Below are 26,456 nucleotides of genomic sequence, written 5' to 3' on the forward strand. Positions count from 1 at the left end.
CTTTATATTTAATATCAAAATCATAATTTTTCACAATAGATAGCCACATTCTCTGCTTAGGGAATAGGAACATTTATGATCGCTTTTGACCTTAAAATGGCTGCCATAAATGTAATGGGTCATAAATGTGATACTTCGACTCCTTATCATCCAACTTACAGCTTTCGTAGACTACACATCCATGACTCTGCTTACAAAATCCCTAATGCCACGTCCATAGCATCAGCTTCAATAATAAAAGGCTAGGAAAATTTTGGACATAACAGGATGAGAGCTGATGTCAAGGCATCCTTAAGGTCCTAGAACCTCTTCTCTGCAATGGTTGTCCACTCTTTCTTTAACTGATCACCAAGGGGTGCAGCAATTTCTGCAAAGTGTTCAATAAACCTCCTATAGAAGGAGGCTACTAGCCCAAGGAATCCCCTCAACTGTGTAGTGTCCATGGGTAATGGACAATCCCTTTTACACTTCCCCTTATTGGAGTCTCCTCTTATTCCACGGCTAACTTACCAAATGGCCCAAATATACAACTTCATTGGCCATGAAAGTACACCTGCTGGCCTTGGCAAATAATTGATACACTCTTAACACCTCCAAACCCTGCCTTACATGCAATAGGTGCTCTCCTTTGGATTTGTTGTAGATCAATATATCATCAAAAAATCTAAAAACAAATTTGGAGAGAAAAGGCTGCAGGATCTTGTTCATAAGAGCTTGGAAAGTTGCAGAAGCATTTGTAAGGTCAAAGGCCATTAACTTGAATTGATAGAGATCCCTTTCAGTCCTAAATGATAGAATTTACCCAACAGAGGGTACACGCAGCGGAAGACTTATAGTAATGCCCAGGAGCTCACACAGTGTGGTGTGGGTGTGGAATCACAAACTTCTTTACTTATGTGCATACAATAGGTGTGCAGACTCATCAATAAACAATGAACCGGCCAGATAGAGAAACCACCAAAATATATATTTCCGTCCACAACTATGGACACAATACAAAAGAGACAGATCCAGAGTCCCACCAATCATGTGGTCCTCTGATCTTACCACAAGGTCCTTCTCCTATCTGCTGGCTATCTCTAGACTCAAGCCCGCGTGCTCCACCTCGAGCTTCTGTAGACTTTCCGTCCAGATCCCTTCCACCTTGCTGTCTTTGCACCAGCCTAGGTGGGCAGCTCTTCCAGCTCTCAGTCTGCAGCTCCTTGTCACCTTCTTCACCTCCTGATATATAGGCCCAAGAGAGGGTTCCTTGGCTGCTCCAATCTGCTGGTTCCTGCTGCTGCAAGTGATGATTGAATGAGGCCCAATGGCCTCTTTATATAGGCCCCAAGGGGGCTGGCAAAATACCGACCAGCCTGCAGCAGACTGGCCGACCAGTCTGTGGCTGGTCCAGCCCTATAAAGGCACACAACCCAGGGCTTTTGGCCCAAACTTCCAGGGCCCTTTGGCCCTCCATTCAAGGCAGGGGCCCAGCCTATATAAGGCATGCCACTGCACACTGACAGCCACAATTTGCTGCTCCACCAGGCCTGCTGGTTCTGCCCTCTGCCAGGCTCTTCCCAGCCACATGTCCTGCGCCGTACTCCTGTACATCCTGCTGTCTTGACCCGCCTGTACCGCGCCATCATCAGGGTCTGTTGCAGGCCCTTCACCTGCCCACTACCCTCGCCATGCTGACGCCATCTGCAGGTTGCAATCCTGTGAGGTGCTGCCCATGTGGCAGCCCCCTCTCTTTCTTCTCTCTTGGGCACATCTTGCCCTAGGTCTCCCTCCCCCACGCACTCCTCATTTGGGGGCTTACAGATGGGGAGGTGACCTTTCCAACACCCCCTCTCACCGACACATCTCGGCCCAATGCCAACACGTCGATGACGATGCTCCAGTAACTCCCTGGTCGTAGTCCTCTGGATCCTTTCGGTGTCGAAATCTTTTCCTGGCTTTTCATCGAGTGGCTCCTGCTCCACCAAGTCCGGTTCCGCTTCCGCACACCATCCTGGTACACAGGTCCATCTCTGGTAGCACCTCCTGGCATCACCATCTTCCGTCACATTCCTGCCTTCGAACTCGAGCAATCCAGCCGTCATGATCTTCCAGTCGTCCCCCTCATAATGAGTGAACAACCTGAAGTCTTCCAGGCACCATGCTCTGAGGGTCTGTTTCAACCCGTCCTTCCTTTGGCAAGGTCTGCAACCAATGAATATTTCCAGATAACCTGGACCATGAACTCTCGCTGAGTTCTCAAGCAGGTACTCTTCTGGCTTCAGTACTCTTTGTCCATCACCTTCTAGCAATCTGTGTCCAAGATTTGAAGAAGCACCAATACTTCCCCTTCTGCCTTCGAAGAAGGCCAATTCCTTCCAATCTCTTATCACCTGAGACAAATGAAGAGCAAAGTCTCTCCACAGCATGCTATAAAGGCTCAAATGCAGAATATCAAATACATACCAGACTGTTGTACTGCCTGAATGTTCGCTCTGAAAGCAAACTCTCATTGAGGCACCCACCAAGCGCTTGTGTAATCCTGTACTGTCCCCTTCTGAACTCCAACATCCATCTGACCATGAGACCCCAGGGCCTTCCATGGAATCCACCCTCGTGTCAGTGTCAACAGCCACACACCTGGAATATATACCAGACTGTTGTACTGCCTGAATGTTCGCTCTGAAAGCAAACTCTCATTGAGGCACCCACCAAGCGCTTGTGTAATCCTGTACTGTCCCCTTCTGAACTCCAACATCCATCTGACCATGAGACCCCAGGGCCTTCCATGGAATCCACCCTCATGTCAGTGTCAACAGCCACACACCTGGAAGGTACCAAGCGCTCCATGCTGTCCTTCACCTTCACAAAGGCATCTAACTCCTCGTCGACCCGCATCTCTATGTCAGACATCCTCATTGTGATTTCTGGATCAACATATCTGACCTCGGTAACACTCCGTGATGTCACGAGGAACAACTCCTCGATTACCACATTTGCTTTGGCCTCTTCCTCTGAATCTGAGTCAGACTCCTTTTTGTTTTTCAGATCCGCCTTTTTCTTTCTACAGTCCTTTGCAAAATGTCCTAGCGTATCACAGTAGAAGCACTTCTTCTTATGCTTCCTCTTCGAAGTCCCCTCGTCGTCAGAGTCGTCTTTTTTGGACTTGCCACCGTTAGGCTTGCCCTTTCCTTTGCCAGCGGAATCCTTTGCCAGCATCTCCTTGTCGCCTTTGTCCTCGTTGTAGAGCTTCTCCCGAGCTTCCTCCTGTAGCAGTAATGGACACAACTCCTCAAACGTCAAAGGTTTGGTCCTCTATCGTGCTGTCACAGCCGTAACAAAGCTCTTGAAACTCCGAGGCAGTCTCCTCACTACCATCAAGGCCAAATGGCATGAGTCTGTCTTCTCACCAATTGCTGCCAGCTGATCCCTCACCACCTTGACCTTCGTCAAATGGCTATGTACCGTATCTCCTTCTTCCATATCAAGATTGTGGAGTTGATGCTGAAGAAGCACAATCCGGGAGGTGTTGTCCGTCTCGTACAGATCCTTCAAGGTGGCCCACGCCTCTACTGACGTCTCGGCCAACTGGATATGCGGAAGAACGGAGTCCGCCGTAGTCCCTATGATTATTGCCAGGGCATGGGCATCTCTGTCTTCCCAAGCTTCAAGCTCCTCTCTGTCTACTACCATGAGTATCTCCCCTTTCTTGTCCACCATGTCCTCCGGCTTTGACTCCTCTCCCGTGGTCAGCTTCCACAACTTCCCAGCCACTAAATGACTCCAGATCTTCACTTTCCAGATCGGATAATTAGTCCCGTCCAGGTTCCCAGACTCTCCAAAAGTTAGGGATAGTGAAAGAGAGAAAACTGGGGGAGGAGGAAGGGAAAGCAAGGGCTGAAGAGGCTGTAGAGGTCGACATCTCTGCTGTTTATACCACACAGCAAAGTCAACCAAACTCAATTTCAGTAAACCAGAACTCTGAACGCACCTGACTGAACCTGAGTCACCCTCCTTCTCGCAAGGGCACAATCCTCCAGTCGTGGAAGTCGATTCCCTAGAGCTTCTGAATCAGGGTCATCCTTCAGCAAGGTCCCTGCCTTCAGGCTCCCACACCTGTGAGCCTCCTACTTGGGCTCTGATACCATGATAGAATTTACCCAACAGAGGGTACACTCAGCGGAAGACTTATAGTAATGCCCAGGAGCTCACACAGTGTGGTGTGGGTGTGGAATCACAAACTTCTTTACTTATGTGCATACAATAGGTGTGCAGACTCATCAATAGACAATGAACCGGCCAGACAGAGAAACCACCAAAATATATATTTCCGTCCACAACTATGGACACAATACAAAAGAGACAGATCCAGAGTCCCACATGTGGTCCTCTGATCTTACCACAAGGTCCTCCTATCTGCTGGCTATCTCTAAACTCGAGCCCGCGTGCTCCACCTCGAGCTTCTATAGACTTTCCGTCCAGATCCCTTCCACCTTGCTGTCTTTGCACCAGCCTAGGTGGGCAGCTCTTCCAGCTCTCAGTCTGCAGCTCCTTGTCACCTTCTTCACCTCCTGATATATAGGCCCAAGAGAGGGTTCCTTGGCTGCTCCAATCTGCTGGTTCCTGCTGCTGCAAGTGATGATTGAATGAGGCCCAATGGCCTCTTTATATAGGCCCCAAGGGGGCTGGCAAAATACCGACCAGCCTGCAGCAGACTGGCCGACCAGTCTGTGGCTGGTCCAGCCCTATAAAGGCACACAACCCAGGGCTTTTGGCCCAAACTTCCAGGACCCTTTGGCCCTCCATTCAAGGCAGGGGCCCAGCCTATATAAGGCATGCCACTGCACACTGACAGCCACAATTTGCTGCTCCACCAGGCCTGCTGGTTCTGCCCTCTGCCAGGCTCTTCCCAGCCACATGTCCTGCGCCGTACTCCTGTACATCTTGCTGTCCTGACCCGCCTGTACCGCGCCATCATCAGGGTCTGTTGCAGGCCCTTCACCTGCCCACTACCCTCGCCATGCTGACACCATCTGCAGGTCGCAATCCTGTGAGGTGCTGCCCATGTGGCAGCCCCCTCTCTTTCTTCTCTCTTGGGCACATCCTGCCCTAGGTCTCCCTCCCCCACGCACTCCTCATTTGGGGGCTTACAGATGGGGAGGTGACCTTTCCAACACTAAAGGCTCATCTTCCTCCTTCATTTTTATATGATGATAACGTAATATGAGATCAATTTTGGTGATAACGTGATCTGAGATCAATTTTCGTGAAGAACTTAGCCCCCTTCAGCTCATCCAATAGGTTGGGAATAGGGAAGCAGTTCTTGATAGTGTCAAATCCCTGAAGTCAACACACATTCCATCCTTCTTCTTTACCAAAACAACGGGAGAAGCAAAGGATATCGGCTGTGGGTGATGTCCATTAACTCCTTATTTGTTTTGCCGCTTCCTCCCTCTCTCCCCTTGAGAGCCTATAAGGAGCCTTATTCACAGGTTTGGAACCCAATTCCAGCACAATACAATGGTCAATATCCTGCTTAGGTGGAAGACGTTGGAGCAAATCAGGGTCACTATTCTCCACTACCATCCCATTACTATCTTGTGATTTGGCTAAATGTGAAGCATAGATACCACAAACACAATTAACATTCTTAGCCAATCTTCTTGCTGATATGAGAGCTAACTTAGAAGCATTGAAGCCAGCCACTGTAATAGGTTCACCCTCATGAAAGCGCTTCATTAGCATCTTGTCCAGATCAAAAGAGAACTCACCAATGACTTCATCCACTCACACCCCAAAACTACATCAATAGGGCCCATGTCAAAAACAAATAGATCACCAACTAATGTATAATCCCCCAGATAGTTGGATCCTAGTGGCTGGTTGCAATAGGAGTACTGTCCATTAGCCACTTCCACTTTAATACCTTAATCCATTATTGTGAAATGCGACCTCACCGTTTGGATGGACTTAGAGTTGATGAAATTATAAGTGCTTCCACTGTCAACTAGTATGTGGACAGGCCTGGTTTTCATGAACTCTTTCAAGCGAAGAGTTTGAGCTCCTTTACAGCCCATTATGGAATCTGCAGATATGCTGAACAGTTCAGGCTGTGCATCAAAATAATGATTGGATGGACTTAGAGTTGATGAAGTTATAAGTGCTTCCAATGTCAACTATTATGTGGACAGGCCTGGTTTTAATGAACCCTTTCAAGTGAAGAGTTTACGCTCCTTTACAGCCCATTATGGAATCTCCAGATATGCTGAACAGTTCAGCCTGTGCATCAAAATAACTCTCACCATCGTCTAACAAGAATGCGTATCTGAAAATTTGTCATCAAGAGAGAAGTCAGGTGCAGCTTCAATATTCCATTGCTGACCAACATGTTGACACTTGGGAATAACCTTTACTGAATGCTCCCTTGCTGATCCACATGGGTCAAAAGGACAGGAACCCTTAGCGACATCATCATCAACTTTCTTACTGTCATTCACACAATCGTGAGATTCCAATTCTGTAAGAGCTTCACCAGGGGTATAAGTCCTCATCAATTTCTGTAATCATGATGTAAAGACTTTAGCTCCAGATTTAGCTTTGCATATGCTCCTATGATCAGGAGACCCTTTCTCTCCACAAAGGTAGCATAGCTTCTTCGGAGCTTGAGAGAGATGCTTAACTAACTTTCCTTTCTTGTCACCCATATCTTCTTTGCTAGATGGCTTAGGCAGGGCCTTATCATCATCAGCCTTATAAAATTTACAATATCCCAAGGAACTACCATACACTATAGGGAATCTCAGAATAGAGGGAATTGATGACGATACCACTGGCTACTGGCCCATTGAGGTAGGGCTCATCTTGCTTAGGGGCTTGTTGCTAGAAATGCCCAATGCCAATACTCTTCTCCTTCCAATTATACTCTGGCTCATAAAGTTCAGAAATTTGCTTAGCCTCGTTCAGAGAGCTAGGTCTTTGAGCAGAAACATCAGAGGCTACGCTAGGAAGAAGACCATGAATAAATTAGAGTATCTTTCCCTTTTCATTCATACCATGAGTCAATAGAGATAGCTTCCGGTATTGCTTGATATAATCCTTCACTGTTCCTTACTGTGATACATCATACCACTGACGTATATAGATCTCGAGCAATCTCTGCTTTGAACTCATCCCATGTTCCCACTAGAGATGCCTCCACCAAGAGTGGGTAAAATCCTCAAGATGCAGAACAGCAAATCTAATTCCCTTTTTGGGTATAAAAGGTGTCACGGGGACATGATTTTATGAACCGTGACTAACCTTGGCTTAGGGGACTAGCCCAAGGGAAGCGACACTTCCTAGAAGTCCCTAGGTGCACACACTAGGCCTACATGCTAGGGGCAAGGCAAGGTTTAGGAGGGGTCTTAAAGTTAGGCCCAAGGAAACCAATGTTTCATTGGTTAGAAGGGTTAGGATTTTAATGTGAGGGGCAAACCAATGTTCCATTGGTTTTTGTGGGTTGGAGCATTATTGAGGGGGCCACATGGCAGCCCCTCATGCACACCTACCCCCTTCCTCTCCTTTCAAGGCTACATGATGTTTTCTCTTGGCTGGTTTTTATCTTTCACGCATTTCAAGATCACCTTTTCCCCCCACGTTACTTGCTGCTGCACGATTTTTGAAGGCTGCTCCCTTGCACGCATCTTTGGCACGCATCCCTGTACGGACTCCTATGCACGCTGTACGGACGTAAATTCGCTGCTGTGCGGATGCTATTTTGCTGCTGTACAGGATTCCACTGCTGGCTGTACGGACGCCATTAATGCTGCTGCTGTACAGATACCAAAGGCTGTTGTACGGACGTCTATTCACTGTTGCACTGCCCTTTTCCCCTGCTGTGTGGCCTGCTCACCTTCTCCCTCCTGCTCGTAATTCGCCGCTGTGCGGACGCTATTTTGCTGCTGTACGGGATTCCACTGCTGGCTGTACGGGCGCCATTAATGCTGCTGCCGTACGGATACCAAAGGCTGTTGTACGGACGTCTATTCACTATTGCACTGCCCTTTTCCCCTGCTGTGTGGCCTGCTCACCTTCTCCCTCCTGCCCGTGATCCTCTTGCTCCCTTCTATCTCTGATTCCAGCCCATTATCCCTCTCTTCCTTCCCCTCTCCTAGCTGCCAGTTCCTCCTACTAGTCTCCACACTGGATCTGTTGCTTCTGGAGGTGTTTCAGAGCTGGATTGAAGTCAATTGAAGCTGGTTTGAGTTCTCTTGTCTCTATCCCTTTCATGTTGATTGCATTTGGTGATTTTGGAAGCTTGTTATTGCTCCATTTGTTTTTGGAAGCTCCTCTTGGCCATTCAGGTAGTGATTGGGCACCCATTCATAGAGGGTGTAACCAAAGGGGCACTGTGTGGATTTTCTTCCTGTATTGTGGTCACTTGTTCAGTGTGAGATTTGTGTTGAAGCTGGGTCACCCTGAGAGGCTGGTCAGTGGGTTGTGGGATTGCCAGTCTTGGTTGAGCAAGTTGGATGCTTTGTGGAATGCTTGGACACCTTTACAATTGGTCATGAACAATGGTGAATGCCTTAGCCTTGCCTTGGCACTTGGGTGCTAGTGTGTGCACTAGGATGGAATGCAGGTTGTAGCCAAAGTTTGGCTTGGACAGTGAAAAAAGCCCATGGGGCAAAGCACAAGGGTGAGCCCTTGTTGTATGTACCAATTTCATTCCTAAAGAAATAAATAAATACCGGAAGGGGCGCCAAGTTTTTGGGGCCAGTGTGGTGTCTTGTAGGTTTCATTGAGCAGGGGCACTCTAGCCTCCATCCAATTATTTCTCAAATTGTTTCTAAGTGGTATTGCCTAAAGTTAAGTGGTTCGAAATGATGCAATGTGACTGTGATTAATGAATATGCAATGCAAGTTATCGTCTACTGCCCTTCAGGAAACTGAAGGCCGATTACAAAAGGAAATAGTCATCCAGCTTACTGAGCCATTCCTCCAAGTCATTGGGAGAACATGAATCACCCATGAACTTGGAGAGAATAATCTTGTCCTTAACATCTCTGCTTTGAACTCATCCCATGTGTTAATAATTGTTTTTACCGCTGAAGATGCCTCCACCAAGAGTGGGCAAAATCCTCAAGATGCAACAGCAAATCCAATTCCCTTTTTGGGTATAAAAGGAAATAGTCATCCAACTTGCTGAGCCATTCCTCCAATTCATTGGGAGAACATGAATCACCCTTGAACTTGAGAGTAATCTTGTCCTTAATATCTTTATCTTGAGATGTTCAATTGATTTGACCGTTTAGTATATTGCAGGAGAGTCAACACTGCCCTGAGATCTGCTGGCAATCCTTTATATTCATTAAATTTTTTGACACAAGCCATTAGCATCAAGACTATTACCTCTAGAACATTAACATTTGGAGGATCCTTGACCTTGTGAGCTGCCACTCCACTAGAATGATAAGCTATCCTAGCAAAGGACATAAAACCCACTGGATCAGCTTCAAGAATTGGACCATCTTCTATATCAGGGTCTGCTTCAGTCTCCATGGATCTCTTCCCCTCTTGGATTTGGCTTCTCTTGACCTGATCCAACCCCTTGTTTATAGTTGTAGACAGATTTTGCAATCTTTGATCCAATCTTTGATGATTAAGCTTGATCTCATCAGTCAAATCCTTGAATACCTGTGACATAGGGACCATACAACTTTGAATTATCTGCTCCTGGCATGATCAACTTCCATAGAAACATGTTAACTAACATTAGGCTCTTCATTTCAAACTGAACCTTCAGCATAATCACCAACTATAGATCCAAACCCAGAATAGCTACAACTTCAACCCTGATTGTCTCCTCCATTGCATCACCCTTCTTAATCAGGGACATGGTTGCTTCTTAATCATTACCTGTCTTCTTCGAAGGCATTTTAATCAGGTCTCCATTAGACATTGGTTGCTTCTTAGTCTCCTTCGGAGGCATTATGAAGTCTTGTTCTGCTCCAGAATTCCACTAGATTCCATAATACAGATTCAATGGAGCATAAGCAGAGGACAGATATGGGATTCCCAATCTTGCTGGGGCTTGGCTTTAAAAACATGAGATCGACATCCAAACAAATCTGATTGCAACGAAACATGGTATGTAGAGGAGATTGCAACTCAATTTATAATACATTAGCTCTCAACACCAATTGCAACTCCAAACCAGAAATCTTGCAACGAACAGTTAGGCTTTTAATCGGGAGATCATTCCGAACACATCGATACCAAAATTTCTCAAATCTGACAACATGGGATTTTCCTGCTGTTTGAAGGTTCACGCGAGATAACCAATGATGCCATTACACCTGAAGCAATTGGTATAATTATTTGAATGAGTACAATGCAGGACATTTCAGTCAACGTTACTTGAATAGAGACATGAAAAGGCCAAGTTTTAAGAGGCCCTTCACCAATAGACTATAGCTATAATTCCTTGGAACTCGGCCTACAATTCCAACATTCTCTAGAAAGCCTATTCTCGAATTGCCTATAGCAAAGTCTTCCAAACCTTTCGATGATGGCAAAGGATTCAAGTCTAGTGATTAAACATATGGCAAGAATATGAACAACATGTAAAAACAGCTCTCTTCTTCCTTGGTGGAGGACAAAGAAACGAAAGGCTTATTGTTTCAGATGTGGTGAGCATTTAAGAGTTAGTCATAAGAGTGTATGCAAGGTAAATGCTAGTGGTGGCAAGCTCAGCGTGATTCTTGAGATTTCTAACTCCAAAACCTCCTCATCTTCTGTTGAACAAGTGGAGGATGAACTCCTGAGTGTAGCGATTTACACTCGATGAAGCTACTAAAGAGGATGAGAACTGTCTTCAATCCTACTGGTTGCTTCCATGATGATGGCAAGGTAACTTCGTGCTCCAACAATGCTATATTTTCTTTGCAAACACTTGCTGTGGTGTAGACAGAAAAAAAAACCACTAAGATATGCCCAAGAAATGGGGTGGGATAGATACTCACAAATGGGGGGTGTAATACATAAACACACCAAAGCTTTGCTTGGAATGTGTGGGAATACAAAGAGTAAGAATCAATGGCCACACAATGCAGCATACATGTAAAACACTAGCCAAAGTTCATAGACTATGTGCTCATCTTGGATACAACAACTGCACGAGTTTTTTAAAAATTTACATGGGCAAACCATTTCCCCGTATCCCCGTAGAACTTTGATGACAGGTTTCGACGTGATAAAGAGAGAGATTTACAATTTAACTCTCGAAAAAGCTGCCTCCTGTACTCATTTGATGGACACGGTTTGGCAAATCCTTGTAAAAACACCAAGACACTGCATTAAACCGTGCGCTGCTTCAAAGTGCATGTATGGAATGGCTGAACTCGGGTTTGTAAAACAAACAATAAAAACCCTCACACAAAAGAAGAGAAGAAGTACGAGGTGGAGTTGGCAGTACACAAGATAAACAAACTTGCTAGTGACCTTGAAGAATTCTGATGCACAAGGGACATCAGCAAGAGCAGCATATTTCTTTCAATTTTCTATATAATCAGTGGATGAGATTTTAAAACACTTCCCTCACCAGTAATACTTCTCTAAGAGAATCTTGATCACTGTACTGACTGTTCAGGTGCTAATGTACTCCATCAGAGAGGGATCTTCCGTTACCCTAGAATTGGAGACAGACTGTTTGCTGCAAATTTTGGTCCTAAAAACACCCATGAAAGCTAAAACAGGCTTCAAACCTTGGCAAACTTAGTTCAATTGCATTTTCAGTGAAGGAGCACAGATTATTGAATAAGGATGCTGCTGGCTCTAAATAAGCAAGGCAAAGGTGATATGAAACTGAAAGATTAAAGGGTATAAGTCAGAAGATGGAAATAATAAAATGTGCAACACAAAGGGGTGGAAGATGAGCGTTGCTAAAACTATGAACTTGGACAACTTGTGGAGCAGCCAGCCAGAGACATCATGGGGAATACATAAAAGAAATCCTGACCTGCAGGAAAAAGATTTCATACGTAGAAACATTTATAATATACATACCCAATAGAAAAGCGATGTTTCTGTTTTGGTCATTGTTGTTAGTCGCATTTTCTTTATCATGACGGGCTCCAATATATACCGTTAGATGGTTTTTCTTAATTCTGTTTGGTCTCCAGGGGACATTGATAACTCTCTCTCTCTCTCTCTCTCTCTCTCTCTCTCTCTGAGGACGCCCTAACTACGCCAGTAACCAGTTTACTGTTTGAAAGGATTTTCTTAGCTCTGTGAGCTGCGTTACTCTGTTGTTTTTGTGTATGTTAATTTCTAGTATGAACAAGTGTGCTGCTAATGTTGTACTTGGCTGCGAAAGAGTCGCGGGGTACCACAGCAGTAGCATTTGTCAGTCATAATTATACTGTGATATAACTAGAAAGAAAAGCCCGAGATATCCGGGTCCACATACCAGAAGATAATAGTGCCATTTCTTGAAGCGATAATAGATCCATCTTAACGGAGCCACGACAATAAAAAAGACGCAATACAATGAGGGTATGTCCTGGGGTCCTGCATGTAACCCCCACATCCGGCGATTATGTACAATAAGGATAACCGAGTTCGATATCAGTAAACAGGAGGATTCACTCGCAAAGGAGGATCCAATTCTCTATTTACTTCGCGCGACGACTTTATAAGCATCCATAATGACAGACTGGGAAAATGATGAAGGCCTGCGCATTTGCATATTTGACAAAGCAGTTGAGACCGTTGTACTTACGTGATCCAAGAAGAAAGCAGAAGGTTCCAAAGCTCAATACTCCCAGTGAGTACATGATCTGCGCAATGAGACGAGGAACGGTGAATTATGTTTAAAAGCTTCCCGCCCGTGCGTCGGACGAGCATGCTGGAGAACGTATGCCAGCTTCCGGATCACTCCATTCTATGCTAAATCTCACCTACTGGCAGCACGTAAAAGGACTGACTGCTATGTACACGACTGATAAATCTAGGTTGAGCTGCCTCGAGATACGCATCGAGAGATTACGTTCCGCCAGATGAAGATCACGCAAGAAAAAGCGCACCTTGTTGATGAATTGTTCATGTTCATCCGCTCGTTTGGCAATCTTGACTGCATGCTTCTTCAGCACTTTCTTTGTCTCCAGCACGACCTGCGGAAGGAAGCGTGTCAAAGCAGGGGCAAGGGTCGCGGAAGCAATCGTACGCCACAAGTCATGAAAAGCCCCAAAAAAGCAAGAAAGAGGACGGGCGAGAATGGGGCGGCGACGTCCGAGAAAAACGTCGGCAATGGGACACGATTCGTCAAACGCAGACGGAACAAGAACGTGAAAAACGGGGAGAAGGGGAAGGGGAGGTACCTTGGGAGGAGAAAGGGAGCGACGTCTGGAGAGGAGGGGGGGAGGATCGACGGATTGACGGGGAGCCATGGAGATGGAGGAGCAGAGATTAGGGCAGCAAAAGAAATGCGATGAAGACGAAGAAGCAGAAGCAAACAAAGAAGAAGAGCCTGAGCCTGCACAGAAATTAACAAGCGTCCAAGGAACGACGAAGTAGCAGCAGGAACCCAAAGTATCCAAGCAAACGGTCAAAGAATATCCTTTAGCCCTCATTCACGTTCGCTTTCCTACGTGCCTCTCCCCCATTCGCCCCTTCCCCTCCACCTCTGCTTCCGCTCCTGCCCCCCTTGTCCTCTTCATGTGACCCCCCCTTTAAAACCTTCGTTGTACTATCGTCGTCTTAAAGCCGTGTCATGTTTCTTGGGACACATATCCTTGCATAATCTGAAATGATTAGCCAAAGCAGCTTGAATTATGTATATGCAATGTGCATCACAAAGTTATATCATGGCCTTGGAGATGCCATGGTAGCCCATTGGTAGGGCACCTACCTCCCTGAGCAACGAGGTGCCCCTAAATAGGACCAAATGGGTGGTTGAGTAGGTTAAGTGAGTTATGTATATGAAATCGTGGTCTGAAAGCAAGGTAGGACTCCAGCAAGCCGTGCTCAGCCAGCCAAGGGTTGTGCACACACATGTGCACACACACAAGCACACATACAAATGCCTTGTCAACAAAAGGATGTCCTAAGCATTATAGTAAGTTCAAGTCACTCCACCACCTAAAGCTATGGAAGATCATGGGACCTACTTTTGCCATCTTCATCTTCAAAAAATACATCAAAGCCTTAGTCACCCAAACAAGAATGCAAGTAATACTCACAATTAAATTGACTTCATTTGACCCAACATGGTTTAGAGGTGATACAAAACTATGATCCTTGACCCACAACACAAGATTTGACAAGCCCTCACACATTCTTGTAAGATGCAGTTGGCTAATGGCCATCTTATCTCAATAGTAGCAATACAGTACGCTTCTTAGCTGTGTTACCTTTCCCTATGGTCCATTCTTGACTTCTTAGCATGACTTTATTTACATTACACGACGTCTAAGAGATTGGGTTCTTGCTTGTTCTTTTGTCAAGTCAACCTCTCTCATGTGCCAAACACCCGTGGAAGCTAATCACTTGCTACAAGATAATTTACATTTCTTACCTTTACTTGATGGATCAAGAGCCTTGAATCATTTCAACGTCTTTAATGAGAAGGAATAATACTTAGACTAGTTTAAGAATGCCATTTTAACTAACATGTGTAATCTTCCCACTCATTTCAAAGGCATATACTCACCCTCAAAGCTTGCCTTTGTACTAAGAGAGAAGAGGTTTCATGCTTGCCAAGACCTGATGTTTCATGTGCTTCATTCTCTCACCTTCATTCAAGAAATTGTTTTTCCCAAAGATAGGGAAATGGTCTAGTTTCTAGTGTATTGAAAAGCACACTTTTGTCTTGCCAAAAATGCTTTAAACAAATTAACAATCTCAAATGCTTTTGTAGTTCTAAAAATCAAGATATTTTGTTTTGGTTCAACGTGGCAGATTTGCATACATTTCACAATCATATCCAAACTCCAAAGATACATGTAGAAACAATGGAAATAATGGTCAATAAGATATGATCCTTGGTCATTGAATTCAACTTGCAATACATGTGTGTGCGCCAAGTAAACTAGTCTAAGTGGGGTATGCTTTCTAGCAACACATGTTTGCAAAAGGAAGATACTTTTGTGATGCTCATGATGCTCAAACAAATCAATGCTGATGGCTATATGTGCAATTATTGGCTTTAATATAAAATGATAAAATCTTGTTATTAATAGCTTTGTCACAATCTCTCCATGGAAAACCTCCATTCCATGAATTGATAACCACCACATGAATATGCCATACAAGTTGGTTGTTTCAACTTGTAAAGGGTGGTTTGTCATTGCATTGAAGGCAATGTATATGTACATATTATTGCTACTATTACTTTTTTCAAATTACATACATTTTTAAATCTCCAAGTTCAAACCCCTTGCGTGCAATGAATATACATCAACATATCAAAGTTGCAAGACGGTACCCAAAGGTGGTATGATTGTTAGTACCATTATTGTATTCCATAACAAGGTAGGTTTTTTTTTGGGGGGGGGGAATGCCGGATGTATTAAGGGGCTAGTCATATCGTAAAAAGACCAAGTACAAAAATTGGCAGACAAAATGGGCCACACGCCCCCTACCTTCGCTGTACGTAGCAAGAGGTATTATGGTTTAATGTGCACACCAATCATAAGAAGGTTTCTGCTAACAAGGTAGGCTATTTATAGAAGCTTGTTTAATGTTATATATTCTTAAGGAATGGATTAGGCAATGGACACATGACTAAATATTAAATGCTTTGCACTACCTTCACACAAAGGGAAGCATGAGACACCTCCTACATCGAGTCGGCTCCTAAGATCAACTTCATTGAACCACCAATTACAAACCAAATAGTTGATTGCATGATTTGGAACTCACAACCCAACCATAGAGCTATCAACTCACCCACATGCATGGGAGGTCGCAGGGTAGACAACATGACTTGAACCTAGGTCAATAGATCTCTACATCATACCATGAAAGCCCCATCCGCATTGACTTAGCTTGCTAGGAAATGCCATGTTCGTATTGTATTGGCTAATAAATCTATCCTTGAGTTGTTTTTGTCTTTTTTCTATAACCTTTTCACATTCACGTGGAACATTTGTCAAATCTTCCAAGTGTAAGGAGATACTAAATTGTCTTCATGACCAAGAGTCTACTCACATGGAAAACTAGATGTAACTTTGACATTGGAAAGGAATTCTAGCTTATGAGCTACATCGTTTACTTTCTAAATGATGCAAAAAGGGTCACGACATCTTTTTCCATGCCTTGTTCTAAACCAAATTTTGTAAACATCCTCTTCATAAATTTTTGTTTGATGATATCTTGTACATAGATTTTTGGGAAAATATTTAGCACTATGAAGTCATCCACATTTATTATTGATTGTAAACTTATTCATATTCTTGTACATTTTAGGATGGGGCATATTAGATCAAGTAAACCCATATGGGGTGCACCAATGTTATTGGTCATCTCAATCTCATCTTCTTCCTTTTGACTTAATCTACACGGATTAATACGGATGAGTGCAAAGAAATATTTAGCACCTACTAATCGATCCACAAAGTCATCCACATTTATTATTGATTGTAAACTTATTCATGTTCTCATCATTGCTGCTTGTAAACTTATTCATATTCTTCCGGGTCACATTAGATCAAGTAAATTCATATGGGGTGGTGCACCAATGTTATTGGTCCTCTCAATCTCATCTTCTTCCTTTTGACTTGATCTATACAGATTAATACGGGATGAGTGCTAGGAAGTAGGCCAACACCCGATGGTAACCCAAGTTGCTTCCTTGAAAGTTGAAAAATTTTGTATTTTATTCTTGAAGCCATCATTTCTTCAATTGAGGGATTCATACACTTGTAGGTGGCCACAATCATACCATCATAAATATAAGCAAACTGGATTCCATCTTCCAAAGATGAGATCTTATTTCTATGAGCTTCATTTGATAATCCATTGAAACCCTCTTATGAACATATCACAAATCGTAAGAGGATTCGTGTTAGAAACCTTACTACCCAAATCAAAAAACTATTGGATGTAGTGATCCAAAATTGAGAATTTATTTGTAAGCTCGGCAAGTTCTTAAAGCAATCTAACCCATCCCTTTCTTGAATGATATCCTTATGAAAAACTACTTGAAGACACATCAGAGGTTTTGTCTTCAAATCACACCATCATGTCAGAGCTTTACCTTTGAAATACCCTTGCATAGTAGTCAAATCAAACTCATCCCCTTCTTGAACGAATTTTCTTGAAGCCACATGAGAGGTTTTGTCTTCGAATCAACCATCACATGAGAGCCTTACCTTCCAAATACCCTTGCATAGGAGTTAAACAATGTTGTTCATTAAAGTTATACGAGTCAAAATGTCTTGTCCAATGTTTCAACCGTCTCTTAACATCAGAGGTTTTGTCTTCAAATCACACCATCATGTCAGAGCTTTACCTTTGAAATACCCTTGCATAGTAGTCAAATCAAACTCATTCCCTTCTTGAACGAATTTTCTTGAAGCCACATGAGAGGTTTTGGTCTTCGAATCGACCATCACATGAGAGCCTTACCTTCCAAATACCCTTGCATAGGAGGCAAACAATGTTGTTCATTAAAGTTATACGAGTCAAAATGGCTTGTCCAATGAGTCAACCGTCTCTCAACATGGTCGGCATGCTAAATTCTCCACCAAACATCTTGGGTCAAAAAGAAGGGTTTCCAAGAACATCTTGGAGTAAATGATTTGCATTCACAAGGTTGACCATGTCTCCGAATTGTTGAATTTTTGCATTGAGCTCCAATATCATAATACCCTATCTTTCTTCTACTTCTCTCATCTCTAGTTGCTCAGGAGGGGTTCTTAGTCGTTCAACATAATTATCTACTACGACCACACATAAAACTTTGATATGCCTTTTATTAGTAATATTATTGCATATTATTAGAAGAAGTATCAAAGAAAGATTTTATTTCATAAGAAAGAAATAAGAAAATAACTAAGCTGGTATAATATATGGGATTTAAAATTTTCATATTCAAACCTTCACGAACAAGGTTATCTAAAGGTTGAGAAGAAAGAAGGCACTAAACATTGAGATATTCTAGTACTCAACAAAAACCCACGTGCAAAAGCATGCCTTAAAACACATACCTTCGTTTGGGTATGAGGAAATTGGCTAAGGTTATTTTGCAATCTTCATGTGCATAAAGGGCCCATGCTACCATGACTCAAAGTCTACTCTCATAAGACTTTCATGAAAAACTCAAAAGGGCTGTACTTGTTGATTCAGAAGTTGAATCAAGCTCCTTCCTCCCTAAATAGACAATGATAAAGCTTATATTATAGAGTTCCGATAAGAAATAAAAATAGTAAGGTAATGATCTCACTCTTCCTTCCTTCTTAACATAGCTCCAGTTTAGGATGTTAGTCACCATGGTTAGTGATGAACGAAGGGGATATTGCAATGCTTCTTCTTAATCTTTAGGCAAATCCACCACAAGGTAGGTTTTTGACCAAGGGTACCTTCATTAAACCTTCTAGATTGTGGACTTGACAAATGTTGTTATATGATGTGAATCTTTGATATAGAATCTTGTTTGAAAGATGCTTTTGATTGATCGAAACGTTTCCAACTTTTGGCAATCCTGGTTGGTCAAGCTCGCCGAGCTTTGAATGCCAGATGCCTTTTCTTTGTCGAAAAGTTCTACATATTCCTTCATCTTTTTCACAATCATAGTCAAAGTTTAGCCATGATTGTGCATCTTTTGTGCCTTAACACCTGCATTCATCAATTAAACAAACAAACACATTCTATAGACAAGTCTCACCAGAGATGCATAGTGCAGAGTGCTAATGTTTGGCAAAATTATTGTTTGCAAATTTTTTTAATGAGTGTTCTATCCACTATGAGAGATAGGAGATTGTGACCTAGAGGGCAGGTGCACCATGAGCACTCCTCTTAACTGGAGAGCATTTCACCACAATATTTCATTCTGCTCATCGTCCAAGAACACAATGACCTCAGTCTAGAGTGTCATAGGCTACCCTGAACTAATGATTCTTGATCGACTTAATCGATGCATAAAATATTTACTTGGAGCTATGCTTCCTCAAACAATTCCTTCACCATCCAAATGATATCTTGGATTTCAAACTACAGTTTAGCATTTGCCTTAGCCAAATGTAGAAAATATCTAAAACATGCTTTAGGCCATAGATAAGATGATCCTCTAGACATATCAAACATTATTCTAGGGTGAACTCTCAAAATTGCTTGTTGGTAAGATTGGAATTAGCCTATGAGCTATAGGACCAAATAAAGATTGAGATGCCAATAGATCCACCATAGCATTATAATCTTGGGTCACATAGGCAAGTTTGGTACTCAAGAACTTAGATTACAACTTTGAAGCCTTAGGCCAATAATATCTCAGATATCATTTAGGCATTTGATACTCACGTCTTAGTTGTTGAATTATGAACATTGAGTCCCCCATGACTTTAGACAAGTGATTTTGACTTTGATCACTAACCTGAATCTCACAATTAGGGCTCTCCACTTGCTCATATTGTCAGCATATCCATATCCCATCATGGCTCCCACGATGGTATATCCAATTCTTGTCTAGAGCATTGTCTTGATCTACCCTTTTTTCTTAGACCCTTTGGATGCTCTATTGAATGAAAAGATTGCTTCATACTATGACAAATACCAATGGTTAGCAAATAAATTAATCAAACAATCAAACCTTTTGCACACACAATAATTCCATAGTTGAACTTATATTTGTTTTTACATCGGCTGATGATGAGTAACACATGCAAAACAAAAATTGATCAGTTTAAATGCTTTGATACCCCATGTTCTTGTACAACCTAGCTAATAAGGCTTAATCTTGTCAAAGTTTATATGAGTTGGGAACCATTTCCCAAATAGTTTAGCTAGCTAGATAGCATTATTTTGTCCACATTTGATGATTTTTGTTGGTCCTTGCCCCATAAACATTGGAACTTCCCTAGAAATAGTTCATGCTTTGAGCCAAAGAAAACAAGAAAGTTATTCTCCTTGAACTTGAAGTCCAAAGCTCTCTTATCATGATACCGTTTCTTTTGCTTCTTCTTGGAAAGAGCATTCTCGTAGGAAAGGAATAGTTCATGCTTTGAGTCAAAGAAAAGAAGAAAGCTATTCTCCTTGAACTGAAGTCCAAAGCTCTTTTAACATGATACAATTTTTGTTGCTTCTTCTTGGAAAGAGCTTCAACTAGGCCTGATCTCTATGCTCATCCAATGAGGGGATTTGAAAAATCCATTGTTTGATAGCTCCAACTTCTCCAAGTTCATGTTCCAACATAGTCCGAAGCACTCAAATCTCTATCTCAATGGGTAAAATACACTCTCTACCATACATGAGAAAGTATGGCGTATACCCGCTTCCCTTCTTATAAGTCAATTTGTATGCCCAAACTACCCATAGCACTTTCTCATCCCAATCTCAAGGGCACTTAGAACTTTGTTGGTGCTCTCCACTTAGCCATTGGCTAGTCTCACCCTAGCTACACAATGGAGAGTCTCTTGATAATTCCTTTAAGTAACTCATCATGAAATGTGTCCCCATATCTTTGAATATTTGACACAATTAGATTGATGAACTTTTTGCTACAATAGCAACATCTTCTTATAGTAGCCATTGCTTCCAACCATTTTGTGAAATAAAAAATTGGTACCAAAATGCGCTTCTTCCCTAATGAAGATGATGGTGCAAAAGGGTATAACAAAATTGGCTCCCCATTTTTTGAAGGGGATTAGGGTCGATATAGGAGTGAGTGGTGGTTCATCATTTTTCAAAGAGGAGTACATAGTACAAGAGCGAGTGATCTTTTCATTATTAACTCTTGCTTCTCTTTGACAAGCATCACAATTTTTAACATGTTCGTGGAAATCCTTTACTAGTTTGGGCTACCAATATCTAGCCAAAAGGATTTTTTGTGTTGTCATTTGATAAAAAAGTCCCTCTTAGAATGTATCATGAAGTTCCTATAGAATAAAAGGGATTTCATTCATTGTCACATAGTGATGATATGCTCCTTCTAGGCATCTTTTGTGAAGAGTGTCCCTATTATACTAAATATCTATTTTTGTATCAATAGCTTGTGATTTTGACTCCAATCAATCCTCACGTGAACGCCTTGGTTTAAACGTACTCACCAATTATTAAACACTATAGTGGGATGTTACCAATCTTGAACAAACCAAGAGGTCCCACCACAGAGGTACCTATGGATTGTATAGAGACCAACATGTATAAATATCTCTCAATGGAATGAAGCTCCCACTATTTGGGGTTCAGTGTTCAAGCTCACTATTGTGTTCATGTGATTGATCTCCATTGCGTCCATGCTCTCTTACACTATCATGTTCTAGCATGCCCTTACCCTTGCACTCTCTTGTCCTCCCTCCTCCTCCTCCTCCTCCCTCCTCCTCCTCCTCCCTCCCTCCTCCACTCTCCTCCTCCTCCACTCTCCTCCCTCTTCCTCCTCCTTCCTTGTTCCTCCTCCTCAACCCTTACCCCTCGAATCTGCGAAGGAGACTAGCTCTCCACTCCCCAACCTTGGACTTCTCCTAAACCTTGCAACCCCTCTGAACCCTAGAACTCCTAGTTAGCCCACTCAACCGTGTCCCCCTTTCGAACACTGAAATCCCCTTCTAAACCCTTGAACTCTCGTGGAGGAGGAGAGTGCATGCATGAGATCTAGACTTTCCACGCTTTAGCCTACACTCCTCACTGGAACACGACCCGAGGATCTATGCTACACTTGTGATCACCTATGCTACAGTGAGCAACGACATGACTGTAGGTGACTAACACCCTCGGAACCTGCACATGGGAGAAACAATGACAACACGCTTCAATTGGTACTTGTAACACACAATGGCTCTAGGAGATTGTTGCAACTCTACTTTGGATTCATCGACCTCAATCGGTTAGGGGGAACAAAAATTGTGAGCTTTTGATTAAGAGATTTTCCAATACACCTAAGAAAATTTCAATATTTTAGGCTATATGTCAAGGGAGCATGGAAATAGAAGGCACATTCAGTCAACAAAGCACCAAGCAAAGTCATCGCATCGAGGCACCACATGTAGGTGGATATAGGAAGAAGTTGAGTGCCCCTAAAAGGTTTTATTTGGGATTTGGAAGCATTATTAGATGCCATATTTGCTACAGGCTATGGCTTCTAGTTGCATGTATGAAAATTTTGGGACTTGATCAATTTTATGCATAATTTTTTAGATTGATATAGCATATTGCCAAAAAAGAAGAGAAATTTGTGGAACAAATGCATGTTTTGTCAAAGAATGATGAAAAAGGAAGAGGAAGGTTCACAGGTGGAAGAGGAAGAGGCAAAGGATGTGTAAGTAATGCAAATCTTAAGCATTTAGGGGGAGAAGCCTTTAATGAACATGATTTCAATTATGTATAGCGTATTTTTCTACCAAATCATAGAAAGAAGGTATGAAGTCTCACCTGTCAAATACGTCAACTTTGGATTGTGGATACTTTGGAGCCTCTACACATATCATAAGGAAATAATGGTTCAGCTAGCTTAGTTATGATGTTGATCTAGCATTTGTCAAAGTGTGTTTTGGTAATAATGAAAGTCTTAAAGTTGAATGTACATAGATGTCAAATCAATCTCAAAAGGTTGAATTTGACAATCACATTTTCACAATCATGGATTCATGTAATGGAGACATGATTGTGGTAAGAGGAATTAGAGAGGAAGATTTGTCTATACTCTATGTTGCGCCCTCACACAAGATGGAGTATCATCTCCCTCACACAAGATGGAGTATCATCTTACTACTAAGAAATTGTGTTCTACCTTCCCACATTGATTTTTTGTGCATATAATTGGAATTATAACCCATCCATGCATAATGACCAAAAAGCTAGCTTGTTAGTGCAATAAATTTTTGTGCTATACTTTACATTTCTAGCTACTTTTATGATTCTATTTTCATTATAAGTTATGCAAGCATAATACAAGACTATAAATCTAGTTCATCATTATGTTTACTATGACATCAACCATGTTTTCCAATCAACAATAACTTACAAATACCATAGTAGACAATATGCTTGCTTATCATTAGTATTGTGGCTCATCCATACAAAAGACCTCAAAAACAAAATTGAAATGAATAAGGCATACTACTCAAGGGTCAAGCATATCAAATGCTACATCTTATAGTAGCAAATGCAAACAAGCAAGGTTCTACTCATCATTAGTGCATCATTAGTGGATGTCCCACGTACAACATCCAAAAGGCACTAATTGTATACTCAAGGTATCAAGAGTATCAAAAGCTACATACTAGCAAATGCAAACAAGAAAGGGTCTAGTCATCATCACTAGCATCATCACTGGGTGGCCCACATACCACCTAGAAGGCACTAATTATATGACATTGTCACCCTTTAAGCACATATAACAGTGGGTCATAACAGCGGGTCATATCTTGAAAAGCACAGCACAAACCTCCATAATTAGCAAAGGCATCCAACACATAATCTAGATCAATTGTAAAGGTAGCCAAAAACCACTAGAAAAATCATAGTTTAAGGCTGATTAAAATGCAATAATGTTGAAAAATGTGTCACACCCCATAACAACTGAGCACTTGAAGAAAGCTAGCATAACTAGAGCTCTGCCTCTTTGAAAAAAAAAACTAGAGCAGAGGCCAATAATGGTGCCACTCACAACTATAATGCACTACCAAACTCTTAGATAGGAAGTTCTTCGTATGGCTACAAACATATGCGGGTTGACCTGCTCCCCTCCCTCCCTACCATGAGCTAGCATTGGTATGCCTACACAATAAAACAATCCAACGGTGAGGTAAAAAAAATAGAGTATTGTTAGTGAAAATGTAGGAAATTACTAGCCTTCTTTAATAAGGAACATTAGAACAAGGTTAGGAATGACATAGCTCCTCACCAGTGTTGCGGTGCAAGAACCCCATTGCACATAAGAGTCCATGTGCAGTGTAGTCTCAAGCCCATATTGCATGTGGACATTGAGACCTTGCCAAATTATTGGGCAAGGCCCAAAGTGACTAAAAACTTCTCATCCACAAGAAGCCTTTGGAAAGTTCCATAGTGCCCTTCACTAGCTTTGTTGAAAAGCCAAACTAGTTTTATTCCTAAGTTCAATAAATTTCCCAATCTTAAAAGGAAGGAGCACTTCAAGAAGGAGATTTCTCAAGCACCACCCAAAAAACCGCAAAGGCAAAGATATCCTCTCTTGAAGAAAAGAGGATTATAAAAATTCCAAGCAGGAAAAGATTTGCTTTAAATGTTTAGGCAAGGATCATGCTGCTTGGAACTACCCCAAAAATAAATAGGCCAAAGCTAAAACCCCAAAGAAACCTCCACAAAAACAAATTCATGCAATGCAAGTATGACGGCTTAAAGGTACTAAAAAGTACAATGAGGTAGAGATGAGGATAGCATGTGTTGCCTACCATCAGCAATGTGGTGGCCCTCCTTTGGTCCTCATGATTTAAGGAGGATGCATGGAAAATTTAAGGGGCAAAGAGTTAGCATTAGGGTCGATGATAGTGCAGCACATAGTTTCTTAAACTATTCATTAGTTAAGAAATTAAAGTTGCCAAAGAGACCAAGTGCCCGTAAATACATGGTCTCTCTAGCAAAGGGCAATGATAAGAAGTTTTGGGACACCATGATTCATAATGTAGGGGTGGGCACTCAAGGCTATCAAGATGCCTTGGATTTCTAGATTATGCATATTGAAAGAATAGATGTTGTTCTTGGTTGTGAGAATGGTTGTATAGTCCTGGGCATAGCTTGCAGTAGAGTTATTTAGGAGGGATCCAAGTAATGAGGAGGCATCCAACTAAACTAGGATCTTTCATTGAGTAGTCACATGGAAATGGTGACATGCCGTAGGTTGGTGATAAAGGAGTCAAATGGGAAAAATATCGTATTGAAGATGGCTACCTACTCTACAAGGGTGGAGTATGCAACTCGAATAATAATGGCATTATGCACCAAATTATTTTGGAGTGTCATTGTAGTCCCAGTACTAGGCACATGAGAATTTAGAAGACGTATGTACTTCTGAAGAGGCAATTCTTTTGGCCTAGAATAGATAAGGACATCCAAGATTATGTATTAATGTGCCAAAAATTCTAGGTCAATAAGGTTGAATGCCTTAAGGTACACCAATTGGAGATTCCATTTGGCAAATGGAAAAGCATCTTCATGGATTTTATTGTTGAATTACCTAGGACACAGAGGGAGCATGACTCTATGTGGGTAATTGTGGATTGATTAACCAAGATGGTTGACCAAGATGGCTCACTTTATTGCAACAAATGAAGAGGTTCAAACTCTAAAATTAGCTAGACTATTTGTGGAACATATTTGTAAATTATATGGGCTACTAGTCGGTATTGTCACAGTGACCGAGATAGCAAATTCAACATCCATTTTTGGAGGGCTATGTTCATGAGGTTAGAAACTTCTTTAAATATGAGCACAACGAATCATCCATAGAGTGATGGTCAAACTGAAAGGGTCAGTTAGGTCATTGAGGATATGCTTCGAGCATATGTAAGTAAATCAAAAACTAAGTTGGAATAGTACTTTCCCATTTTAGAATTTGCATACAGTAGTGCCAAACATTCAACTACTACAGGTTTTAGTTCATTTATGATGACAAATGGATTTCAACCTAGTTGTAGTGGGACTCAAAAAAGAGAAGGTTCAAGTAGCCAAATACTTTCTTGAGGAAAGGAATCAAATGCTTAAGTTAGCTAAAGATATAAGAAGAGCTTATGCAAACCCCAAAGAACTTTTGTAAACCCCCACCATAGCAGGTTGGAATTTGAAGAAAATGAGAAAGTCTATCTTAGAGTACCTGAATCTTGAGAATCCCTAAAGACAAGTAAATGTCCCATCTCACCTCAACCTTGTAGGTGTCTTTTAGACCTCTCATGAATTATGAAACCCCTTATCTTTTGGAATTTATTGATTCCCTTCAACTTAAGGATTGTAGTAGACTAAAGTATACTTTGCCCATGCTACAATTGTCCCAAGCTTCCCAAGCCTTTTCTAGCTCATTCTCAACTAAGAATTCTTTTAAGAAAGCTTGTTCAAACTCAGCCCAGTACATAGGGATCATGTCATTTTCTATGACTTATTTGTAGATCTTATTTCCAAGAGTTGCTCCATGACTTGATTTTCAAGGGGGGTGTTCCTAGGTTTATGGAAGTCTTGCCATTTTTGCAAGAACATATTTATTGCATCCTTCTTTTGTTCTTTCTCTTTCCCATCGATAATTGGTGGTTTTAAGTCCTTAAGAATATTTGAGGTTTCTTTAAGTCGAGAGGTAGACCTCTCAACTTGACTTGGAG

General features: G+C 42.0%; 1 protein-coding gene across 2 annotated transcripts in view; it reads right to left on the bottom strand.

Moving 5' to 3' along the window:
• LOC147888909 (glycerophosphocholine acyltransferase 1-like) overlaps positions 1-13,525 on the bottom strand; it is a 44,072-nt gene extending 30,547 nt beyond the window's left edge. Inside the window, exons 1-5 of one of the 2 annotated variants that reach the window (XM_087392790.1) lie at positions 13,338-13,525; positions 13,044-13,130; positions 12,740-12,797; positions 12,428-12,528; positions 9,370-9,654 (exon numbers count right to left, since the gene is read on the bottom strand). In XM_087392790.1, the coding sequence (XP_087248916.1) occupies positions 9,370-9,654; positions 12,428-12,528; positions 12,740-12,797; positions 13,044-13,130; positions 13,338-13,406 (600 nt within the window). In that variant the 5' untranslated portion in view covers positions 13,407-13,525. The remainder of the gene's footprint in view (positions 1-9,369; positions 9,655-12,427; positions 12,529-12,739; positions 12,798-13,043; positions 13,131-13,337) is intronic. The other variant, XM_087392791.1, reaches the window with a different exon arrangement.
• Positions 13,526-26,456: the final 12,931 nt, after the last annotated feature.

The sequence above is a fragment of the Dipteris shenzhenensis genome, chromosome 21, assembly GCF_047967505.1.
Source record: "Dipteris shenzhenensis isolate YYH24624 ecotype China chromosome 21, Dip_SZ_1.0, whole genome shotgun sequence".
Classification (NCBI taxonomy): domain Eukaryota; kingdom Viridiplantae; phylum Streptophyta; class Polypodiopsida; order Gleicheniales; family Dipteridaceae; genus Dipteris; species Dipteris shenzhenensis.